General features: G+C 28.3%; 3 protein-coding genes across 3 annotated transcripts; 2 read left to right on the top strand and 1 right to left on the bottom strand.

Annotated features, from left to right (window-relative positions):
- Positions 1 to 2,252: 2,252 nt before the first annotated feature.
- Phum_PHUM583460 (uncharacterized protein) lies at positions 2,253 to 2,868 on the top strand (the record flags this gene model as incomplete). Its single annotated transcript, XM_002432385.1, has 2 exons — positions 2,253 to 2,409; positions 2,606 to 2,868. 2 exons carry the CDS (start codon positions 2,253 to 2,255, stop codon positions 2,866 to 2,868), a joined length of 420 nt encoding a protein of 139 aa, XP_002432430.1.
- Positions 2,869 to 4,044: 1,176 nt separating this feature from the next.
- On the bottom strand, positions 4,045 to 6,782 carry Phum_PHUM583450 (uncharacterized protein; the record flags this gene model as incomplete). Its single annotated transcript, XM_002432384.1, has 3 exons — positions 4,045 to 5,008; positions 5,103 to 6,508; positions 6,669 to 6,782. 3 exons carry the CDS (start codon positions 6,780 to 6,782, stop codon positions 4,045 to 4,047), a joined length of 2,484 nt encoding a protein of 827 aa, XP_002432429.1.
- Positions 6,783 to 7,342: 560 nt separating this feature from the next.
- Positions 7,343 to 7,920, top strand: Phum_PHUM583440 (uncharacterized protein; the record flags this gene model as incomplete). Its single annotated transcript, XM_002432383.1, has 2 exons — positions 7,343 to 7,419; positions 7,539 to 7,920. 2 exons carry the CDS (start codon positions 7,343 to 7,345, stop codon positions 7,918 to 7,920), a joined length of 459 nt encoding a protein of 152 aa, XP_002432428.1.
- Positions 7,921 to 12,065: the final 4,145 nt, after the last annotated feature.

The following is a 12,065-nucleotide window of genomic DNA, read 5'->3' as shown; positions in this document are numbered from 1 at the left end:
AAATCAATTTTCATTTTATTTGTAAAAGGTAACTTTGTAAATCGATCGTTTTAATTTAATTTTAAATATAAAAAAAAAAAAAAAAAAATTTACCTGTAAAAAAATAATTTAAGAAAAAAAAAAAATGTGCGTGCGTGCGTGCGTGCGTGCGTGCGCGTGTCGTCGTTAAAATTAATTTAATTTATTTATTATTTAATAATTTGTTCGATGGGTACTTTTTTACTTAATAAAATACTCACCATTATAATTATTATCGGCATCGGTAAATAACGATTGGTCCTCATCGGGATTCTGTCTCAAATACATTTCACCCTCTTCTCCGCTAAATATTTTAAATCCGTTCGGTATGGTCGTGTTCCATTTCCATTTACATTTATTATCATCTTCAAAATCGCAATCTATGTTTTGATAATAATTTTGACCGTGAGAATATTCGATAAAAATAATTATAAATAAAAAAATAATAAATGATAAATCTACCGACGTCATCATCATCATCATTATTATTATTATTATACGAATACGCGATTTTTATTTATTTATTTATTTATAAAAATCATTTGTTATTTAAATTAAAAAATTGTATTTTTATAAATAATAATAATAATAATAATAATGGGGAAAAATGTGAAAATTTTTTTATCATACGTTTATGTACGGCCATTATGAATTTTCTTTTTTTTTTTTTTATTTAATTTATTATTATTATTATTAATTTTTTAAAAAATTATTTAAATAATACTAAGAAGGTATAAACATAATTTATAATGTAATTATATGCCACAAAACTTTTCACTGTTTTTACTTTTCCTCCATTGCATCCCGGTTTCGCGCAGAGAAGGGTTGGTCCATTTCTTTTTTTTTTTTTTTTTTTTTACAAAATAACAGATATCACTAAAACCATTTTATTCATTTCACAGCATAATTCGATCAATGTATTATAAAAAACCACCCCTATTATTTTACCGCGTTTTTTAAATTTAAACTTAATTAATGTATATTATTTAAACTTTGTTTATTTTAATTAATTATTTTTTTCTTACATAAATTTATTTATTATTCGTAGAGATAAACCGCGAATTTCATTTTGTCACATATATGTATATATATATATATATGAAGATGCGATCCATATCTCTACTGTACATTATTCTTTGAGTTTTTACTCCCTGGGGTTTGAAGAGCTGCCAAAGCTCTACGATTACAGCGCTCCTATCGGGATGCTGGAAATTTACATCACTACGCGAAACAACACCCCCGTAAAAAAAAAAAAAAAAAAGTCTATGTTTTCGTACCAATTTGTTTAATGCTGCTGTTTTTTTTCTTTTTTTCGAAAGTGAAATTCGTTTCCAAACGACATCGTGACCTTCCAAAAAAAAAAAAAAAAATTATTTTTCTCGAATGTTTACAACAAAAACGACGACAGATTTTTAAGAAATGCGTGGGTGGGAAAAAAAAAATAATTGCAATTAAAATACGAATAAATTTATTTATTTAGTTTCCCCCTATCTCCCTCCCCTCACTTAATAAATGATAAAAAATTTTTTTTTTTTTTGAGGTTTAATTTGGAAGAAATTATTATTATTATTATTATTATTATTATTACGTTCCGTAGGAAAATTTTGGGGTAAACAATTTAAAATTAACTTTTTTTTTAATAATAACAATAATGAGATAAAGTTCATTCAAAATTTTATATATTTAAATAAAATTATTATTTGTCAATAAAATAATTGTTCACTCAATTGTATAATTCAATTAGTTACGTTAATTTTTTTTTTAGATAAATAAGAATTAATCAATTTTCTATTATTAATTTAATATTCGGTTTCCGTAAACACGAGAGTTCGCATAATTATTTTGTTTAACGTTTTTTATTATTATTATTATTATTTTCTTCCCCCCCCCATTTTTTTATATTTAATATTTAATAATTTGACGTATAAAAATTACGTAAGGAGCGAGTTACGTAATTGAAATTATTAACTTATGTGCGACGTATATAACGAACGAATTTTAATTTACCATAATTTTTTTTTTTAATGATAATTTCAAAATGGCGCCTTTGTTTCCCACAATAATAATAATAATTATTTTTTTCTTATACATAAATCAAATGCGATAATGTTTTGAAAATAAAATTCGAACAAAAAAATTTGGCGCGAAAAGTTTTTTTCATGTCGTTTTTTTTTTCTTCTTCCCAAATTTAAGTTGGCAGCTTTTATTAAGATAATTTTGCGCGGGATCGTATAATGGCGGTACGTTTAGATTTTTCTAACGTGAAAGAAAATGATAATTTAGATGATGTCAAAGTTCATTTAATGCCTTGCGTTATAAAAAAAACAGGAGAAGCTAATGTTTCAACATATTTCGAACCGATAATTAGTAAAGATGAAAAAAATGGCGGAGGTAACGTATAAATCACACTTCAACTGACAATTGTACATAAGGTTAAAATTAATAATTTCAATAAGTAATTTTGACAAACTCATTTCAATGTAATTGTACTTACACGTTTATAATCAAAAAATTACTTTTTTTTTTAAATAAATTAAGTTAATTCAAAAATAACATTGTAAACTTTTTCTTTTTTTTTTTTTTGCAGTGTTAAAAACTTCTTTTCGAGGGTATCCATTATTGGGAAAAGAAATAACACTTCCAGAAGATTACTGTGGTGTCATATTAAAAGATCAATGTGTTGAAACAAATGAAAAAAGTATTTATAGTTCTCAAACATTCGACAAATTAACATATTGGAATTGGGATATTGAACCATCGAATAATGATAAAATTCCTTCTGCTATGGAATGGCTACATGTTGCTAAAGTGGTGAGACAAAATTATGTTAATAAAAAGCGATTAGAATAATTTGACTTTGCACTCCAATTACATATATTATTAATTTTTTATGTGAGATTCAAATTAACTTTATTATTATTATTTTTCAGTTGCATTCACCAATCGACTCTTCGATAACTTCACAAAATCAAAATTAATCTCATCTTCGATTCACCACACGATTATGAATCATCTCATCGATAAAGGTAAGGTAATAATAATAATAATAACTATTTATTAATTTAAAGAAAATTTTTTTATTAAAAAAAAAAAAATAGTAGGAACTACTACATAATATGAAATAAAATAATTGATAATAAATAATTATTTATTTTCAATTGTTTTGAAACAATATGCTTCAATTGTATAAAATAATTTTTTTTAATTTAAACATGAAAGTAATTATTTATCGAAAAAATAATAATAATAATAATAATAATAAATACAATAATTATTAATTAAAAAACATTTAAACATATATAAGTATATAATAAGCTGAAAAAGACCATCACGCTCACATGCACAGTCTTTAATAATCATATCACTCGTTAAAAATAAAAAATTAAATAATACAATTATAAAAATATCATAAATAAATTGGTCTTTAATGTTTATTATTATTATTATTATTATTATTATACAAATATTTTTTTTAAAAAAATTTACAATACTTTGGCATTTAGCACACTACTATTTCAATAATTTAAATTTTTTTTTTTTTTTTTTTTAATTTAATAACATTTTAATTAAAAAAATTTGATGTGAATCATATTGTTTTAAATTATGTGGTAGGAATCGTTTGGAATGTTTTTTTCTTTAATTTTATGTATTTTATTAATATTATTTTTTTAAAAAAAAAAAGTTGTATGTGCTACCGTAATAAGTTTTTTATATATATATATAAGTTTTAAATTTTAATGTGCGCGCATGAAAAGAAAATTTCGTATTGTTCTTTCAACTTGAACACAAGAAAAAAAAAAAACAAAATGGAAACTAATTCTTGAAATACTTTTGTACGTTGATATTGAAAATAATAACGAAAGGAAGACTCAAGTCGTAGCACAAATTAAACGTAAAAAAAAAAAAAAAAATTTACGTGGCAGTGAGACGTACTGTTTGTTATAAATTTAACAAAATGGAATTATTTTTCTAACCGGAACTTGTGTAACGTAAATAAAAATTCGAATGTGTTAAATGAATATTTAATTAGTCGCTGGCATTCGGATTTTCGATAATATTATTGACGTCCACGTTCGTCGTCAAATTTCTCGCGTGTTTTTTATTTTGATCCTGTTGTTTAATATACGCGCTTAACCGATCGAGTAAAAATTGTTTGTCGTGACCTTCTAGAACCAATTGATTTTTAAGTACAATTATCATGTGCTTGTTGGCTTCCGAGAGGGCGTAAAAATAATAAAGGAACAAAGCTAATATGAAAAAAGCCGGCACGGCAAAAGCAGCAGTGGAAAAGTAGAAAACGATATTTTTCAATTCTTTCGGCAAAGTGTTGAATGCCGTTATGACGACGCCCCAAACTATTTCTTCACCTCGGAAAGGACCGCAAGCCAGGGATGGTTTAGTTTCGGCAATGCTCAAAGCAACGGGAATGATGGCGACAACGAACGATATAAGGAGAATGGACATGAATAGAAATTTGGCTCGTGAAGCGAGATAAACTTTTGTCGCCGTTCTACTATTGACCATGCAAGCAAATTTTTTTATGTAAAATATTAAAAATAAATAAATGGCCGCGAGTCCGGGGAGTACCGGAGAAAAATATGTTCCCAGCCAACATATTGTTTGCGTGTAAACAACATCCAAAACGTGTTTGGGCAAATCGAATTCTTGCTCCCCGAGAAATTTCGTTATTTTATTTTTAAAATGTTTCGCCAACAACATTCTTGGAAAATTTAAAAAAAAAGTTATTAAAAAATGCGCAACGAAATCGAGTAAAATCAATCTGTAAAATTGTTGGCCGGCATACGTTTCCCAGCAAAATGTTGTTTTACCTTCGCCCAAATAACACGTTTCGTGGTCGGAATTCCTTGGGATCACGTCGTAAATTGACACCAGCAAGACAACCAAAGACGCAAGTCGTAGAAAAATAGTTCTCATCAATGTGACGTGTATTACAAAAATGACCGTGTACTTTTCCCATTTCACCAAATACCTGAAAACGATGGAAAATTTTAAAATCGAACAAACACGGGAAGGAAATGAACGGATGGAACGCCATATTGAAAAAAATTTAAATAAAAATTTACCCGAATATAGTCGGCACTACAGAATTCAATCCTACTACGGCTAAAGAAGGCAAATATTGCAATATTAAGTTCATTATTCCTTGTGGTACTAAATCATATCTAGCCTCCTTACGAGCATCGCTTTGAAATTTCACAGCAAAATATATGAGCCATCCAGCTCCCGCTAGCAATAACAACACCGTTATATTAATGAGAATTCTTAGAAAAATAATTTTCACTTTATTTTCATTTGATCTTAGTATCTTGTCTTCTTTTTGCTTTTCCGCCATCAATCTGTATTTGATTTCATTGTACAAAGCTTTGTGTTTCATATTGGCTGATTTTTCATTGTAAATGCAAAAGTCCCAACCGCTAAAAATCAAACTGCAAAATTGATTGAACTGACCCTCTCCTTCGACCAAACGTCCTCTGAACGCTTGAGCTGCCGATTTAACAATGGCTGCCAAACTTAGAATGAATATAAATATTGTGACTAAAACATATGCGAATGAAAGATTGTAATAATACAAATATTCCGGAACTGTGTATATGGAACAGTCGTATTTTCCATAGAACAAATATGTATTCTCTATCGCTCCGGTTCCTTGTATAATATCTAAAATCCCTATGTCTCTAGAACTAATTGCCTTGGTATAATTATTGGAGCATTCATTTACTAAACTAATATTCCTACATGTTAATATAGGTTTTTCACTTTCAATACTCGGAGTGTTCTGAAGTATTTCGGAAAGTAATGTCGGAAGTACGACAAATGTAAACATTAATATAAAAATAACTATGTTCAAGTACATTAACCACTTTATGAATCTGAAAAATGAAACCACGCCTGTTCCATAATTTCCCTCGATTTCTCTCAGACTTTTTTTCCACATTTCAAATTTTGAATATGTTTCTTTCCATTGTGACTGCATTTGATTATACATTTTTCTTCTCTGCCATTTAAATTGTTCGAAACCTTGCAGTCTTAACTTTGTGGCATTTTGCAATTTGGCTTTCTGTTCTTTTTTTTGAGTCATGCTAATTGGTAAGTCTTTGATTTTCATTATTTCCTCCCACGTCGTTCTTTCATTTGATAAATTTTCCGATAGATCAGGCATCATGGCAATGTAGTTTTCTTGAAGAACAGACTGTCTTCTTGAGGTAGTGTAGTAATTGGTTCTCGAAATGGTTCTTTGCTTAATAGTATTCCTATTTTTAATATCTTTCGTATTGTTTTTCTTTCCAGTAGTCGTCACTCGGTTTTGTTGGCTTGGCAAAAGAGTCGTTATCTTTTGTGGATCCCTTTCGATACCCTCGAAATCAGCATCCGTGGTGGGATAACTTTCCTGATAAAATTCATCCTTTGCTTCTTCCCATCCTTCCGCTCTTCCCGGACGTTTCTTTTTATCTCCGGACATTTTCCCTTTCTAAAAATTTCTTTTAAGTAATCACATAAACAAAACAAAACAAATTAAAAACCTTTTTTTTTTTTTTTTGCCTTCTTCATTGCAATTAAATAAATACTTACTAAACTTTCTTTTATAATAATTTACATAATGAACTGTTTGACGTTTTTATAATTTTAACTTTAGACAAGTAAAAATTGATTTTATCAAAATTTCTATTGGATAATATACGAAAACAAACACATTGAAGCAGAAGATGGTCGTAGTCGTAATCGTCGTCGTCGTCGTCGTCCATTTAGGGCGTTGATTTTTATTACTCTATGAACTTGGAATCGAAGGCGGAAAAAAAACCGCCATGGGATTAATTTTAAAAAATCGAACGTTCAATTTTGTGAACTGAAAATAAAGTTTTTCGTCGCGAATTTAAAATATAATTTTGATCGTTTAATTAAATTTATAATTAATTTGATATAATAATAATAATAATAATAATGTCGGAAAATAAAAAAATATTAAAATTTTCTTTTTATCCCGGGGGGAAAAACAATTTTCCAAAGTTTTCTTTTTATTTTTCGTAAAAAAAAAAAAAAAAAAAAAAAAAAAAAATAGATCAATTTTTTAATTTTATTATATTATTAACCCAAAAAATAAAAATAAATTGACAAAAAAAAGAAAAGCGAAATCGTTTTCGAAAAGAAAATTTTTTTTTTTTTTAGTTCAAGTGTACACCTCGTCAAGTTCGGTCCATTTTTTTTTTTTTTTTTTTTTTTTATATAAATGTTTTTCATTTATTATAAGTTATGGTTTTTTAATTAAGGTTTTTTTTTTTCGCGTCGCCATAATAATAATAATAAAATGCCTTATACATTTAACTTACCTTCTTTCATTCCTATTTCTAATTTAGACGAATACGGACGAAACCTTTTGAGAAAGTGCGTTGATTTTAAAACCTTTTTCACGTTTATTTTTTAAATTATTAATAATTAATTAATTATATTTACAGGGGTTTCGGTGGTTTACCTGGTTTCGATGGAAGAAGGAGATCCTCAAGGAGAGGAAACAGCATAATCGATCAATTATTTCCTACTCATTTCGGTGGTGGTCCGACAAATGATTTCGGAGATCCCGGATTACCGACGAGCGATTACGGAAGACCTGGAAGACCCATAAATCATTATGGCGGTCCGAGTAGATATCCTTATAATGATCCTTGGGATCGAAGAGGAAGCGGTGGTGGTGGTGGTAGCAGCATCCGTGGAAGTATTGGAGGAGGTGGTGGTGGTGGTAGCATACGAGGAGGAAGTATGGGAAGTGGGGGTCGAAATAGCACGAAAGGTTCAATTTCAAGTTTACCCAAATTTAAAGAATCTGTCGGATCTACGCATATGATATATCGGGTAAGTCATTTTAAAAAATTTTCTTTTTATGCATGATTTTTCTCCCTTTCCATCTCGAGAGAATCGTTTTTGATTCAAATTTCGGTCCATTTTTTTCAATTTTGATCAAGTTTTGACAAAATTTTCACGAAACGCACATCCGGTGTCACAAAAATTTCGTTTTATTTTTATTTATTTTCGTTTCGCAATTTTCTTAATCAGTTTTCCCAGCGTGAATAATAATAATAATAAATTAAGTGTGGAAAAAATTTGCGATTCGATTTAGTTCGAATAATGATCCGAAAATAATTTTTTTTTTTTAATCGGGTAGAAAATTTATAGAAATGTTTAAAAATCGATGACAAAAACAACCGCGATGGCTTCTTCTTTATTTCTTTAATAATAATAATAATAATTGTTTGTAAATGAATTACATTTGCTCCTGTTTTCTTCTGCTCTAAATAAAACGCACTCGTTCAATTCAGGCTTTTGATAGTAATAATACTAATATTGTCGTAATCATTATTTTTTTTTTTTTCATTTTATTAAATCATAATTGAAAAATTGATTACGGAGCAAATAATAAACTGTGTCATAATAGAATTTAAAAAAATCGAATTTTGTAACGTCAGACATTTTTTTTTTTTTTTTGAACTATTCTTTTGTGTTACGGCCATGAAAATTTTCGCGATTGTTTACCATTGAAGGAAATTTGTTAAAATTGTTAGAAAAAAGTAAAGAATACGATGAAATGAGATTGGATAGTTTAAAGATGAAATTGCGATTGGATTGAATGAACGGTGTGTGCGTGTGCGTGTGCGTGTGTGCGTGTGTTGGAAGAGAAAATTTGAGTTATTGGGGAAAAAATTTTTAAATCGAAAGGAAATTTACCGTTGAAAAATGATATTCGTATGGGCACGACATTATTCGTCAAATAATTTTTTTATTGCGATAGGTTGGCACCAATGCGTTACGCACATAAGGAAATAATTAAAATTTTATCTCTATATCGTTCGAAAGGTTTGATTTTTGTTTGTTTGTTTGTTTGTTTATCATTTATAATATTTATCGTTATCATTAAATTAATTTTACAAACGGTAAATCTGTGTGATAATATTACGTTTGTTGTTTGTTTGTTTGTTTGTTTGTTTGTTTTTAACACAGTCATGTTTCGGTGTAGAAAAGAAAGGGATGAAATAATCGTGAGAGAACCTTTATTATCAAAAATACCTAAATATGAAATACAGGTATTGTGACAGGTTTATCCTTTTTTTTTAAATATTGATTATTATTTTTTGGTTGTTGTAAATAAAATCAACGGATTAAATCGTGTATTGGGGGGGGGGATTAATAATAATAATTTTACACGTAAACAAAAAATTTACCGCGCACACACACACACACATTACTGATAACAACAACGGTTTAGAAATTTGCTTAAGTTTATCAGTCGAATTTATTAATTTGAAAAAAAAATTTTTTTTTTGGATTTTAAAATGTTAGTTGTGGTGTATTATCACGGAGGCTTTGTTTATTGTGTTGCAAAGGTGATCCATGTATTAAATTTTCATTTTTTTTTTCCAACGTGTTTTGTCATTCATACATTAAAAATTTATATAATTTTTTTTTTTGTTAATTTTTCGTCCGTGTGTCATTTTTAGATCAGTTCCCTGCCAGTTTTTTTTTTGATGTTGTTTTTGTTTTTTTTTTTTTTTTTTTTTTTATTTTGGCTGTCGTCCACCTGGCACCTGGGTTCGAATCAAAAATCTTTTATAACCGAATACATTTTACTTTTAATTTAAAAAAAATAAATTAAAAAACTTAATAATAACAATTTTACGTGTTCAGTTGAACGCACCTACGCGTCCTTATCATTTATAAACACGTGTATGTGCACTTTTGCGGTTTGATAAAAGTTGGAGGTTTTTTTTGTTTTGACAAAATTATTACAGGTTTTCAGGTACGATCCTTTTTTAAAAAAAAAATTATTTATTCGAATTCAATGAATCGCAATTAAATAAATATCGATGAAATATTTTTATTTTTATTAATTGCAATTTTTGGGTTATGCAACTTGCAAAACATCCGAGCATGTGAAAAAGCATGGTTGGTAAAAAACGTTCGTTTTCCTAGTCAATTTCAAGGTCAATTTCTTTAGGTCGTCGTTTTTTGTTTTTTTTTTGCGAGTTCATCGTCATCTTTAAAATTCACCGAGTAACAAATGTCACAATGGGAATGCGATAATTTTTTATTTACATTATGTAATGCGTGACAATGCTCATTGATATTATTAATAATGGGAAAAATTTAATTAAGTAAATGGAAAATTCGTCATTAACCCAACTACGAAGAAAAAATATGAAATTTTTTTTTTTTTTTTTTATTACAAGTTTGGAGTGTTTGTTACCGTCCGTTAATTTTTTTTAACGGTTTTCGACGATTTTCGCGTTTCTAATACAAAAAATCATAATTTCTTCTCTTCATCATTATTTAATTATCATCTCGCGTTTATTATTAATTGTAAATTTATATATAAAAAATATATTTAAAAAAAAAAAAATTAGAACAAAATAATAACCCACATGTCAGTTAAGGTCATCATACGAACTTGCGTAATAAAACATTGTCGGACTTTACAACGACTCTTACGGAATTCGAAAGTGTCTTTTTTCTCATGTAACAAATAAAAAGAATCTCATGTTTCGCTTATGGAACTTTACACGTGGTAACACGTAAAACTCGTCCTTACTGCTTTTGAAAAGGGAATCGTTAAGGTCGAAATTCCAGGGAAACGAAATGCTCGTTTTTAATTGGTCGAAAATGGTAATGTGCGATTGTTATTCACGGGAAACAGGGTCTAATAAACTTTTACGTTGCTCTCCGGGCGTGCCGGGATGGTTTTAACGTTCAGATAAATATGTACGATGTATTTTAAATGCCGGAACGTTACAGATGATCGTACGTATTTCCTCCATATTGTTTTTTTTTTTTTTAAATTATTAATTATCCGTTCGTGTAAATAATTTTTTCTATTACGTTTATTTATTTTTCATACGTGCGTGTTTCGTAACGGTTTTATTATAAATTTATACGTATGCTTTATAATATTTATGCAATTCCACATTCAACAGTTTATAAAAAAAAGTGGTATAATAATTTTTTAATCATTTAAGGCAAAAACAAGAAATTAAAAGTTGACGACCGTGAATTTTAATTCTGGTATTAATTTTTTTCATTTGTTTAAAAAAAAAACACGCACACGCACGCACGCACACACGCACGCACACATCTCGATTCATTTCGTATCTTTTTATTTTTATAATAATAATAATAAAAAGTGATCGCGTCGTCGTTAATTGTATTACATATTATACAATTATTATTATTATTATTAGGCAATATTTATTTATGTGCGTGAGTGCGTGAGTGCGTGCATACGCGCGTGTGTGTGATTTTGTCGCAGTGTTTTCACCTGTGTGATTTTTTTTTTATTATTGTTTGTTTCCGCTAGATAAAAAAAAAAGTAATAAACGAAGTAATTAAATAGAAAAATAAAATGGGTTACGGTTACGATGATGATGATGACGACGATTCTTATTACACGCGTAGAAATGGATATTTACATCGAAACGAAGAAGATGACGAATTTACTAAAAGCGTGGCAAAGATAAAAAATATATTACCATCGATATTTCGTCTCAAACAGGTATTTTTTTTAAAAAAATAATTATTATTATTTTTTCTCGAAAAACCGCCATTTTGCTTGTTTGAAAATTTGCGGTTACGAAATTTACGGGTATGGTCATACGTCGCGTTTATATTTTTAAAAGATTGCGTTAGGAGGTACAAACGACAACAGACAACAACCGTGAAAAAACACGATCGCGTTTGTTTTACTTATTAAGGTCGATTATTATTATTATTATCGTTCCGTTTGTTTTGTTTGTTGGAGTTTTTTGCACGAATGTTGTTGTTGTTGTTGTTGTTGTAGAAATGCTTACTCTTTTTTTTTTTTTTTCTTCAATAGAAAATGAGCAAACGTTCGATGAATTGATTGATATTCATCAATTATTATTAAGTTTGATCGATTTGTTGTCGTCATTAAATCGTCTCGTTCCATTGTTGTTGTTTTTCCCCCCATTATGTTCTAGATAATTCCATTACAATGTCGATAATATCAAGCTGAGCCTATAAATTCAATA

Source organism: Pediculus humanus, genomic scaffold (assembly GCF_000006295.1).
Source record: "Pediculus humanus corporis 1103172108310 genomic scaffold, whole genome shotgun sequence".
NCBI lineage: Eukaryota > Metazoa > Arthropoda > Insecta > Psocodea > Pediculidae > Pediculus > Pediculus humanus.
The sequence above is the reverse complement of the archived record's forward strand: the minus strand, read 5'-3'. Positions and strand labels throughout refer to the sequence as shown.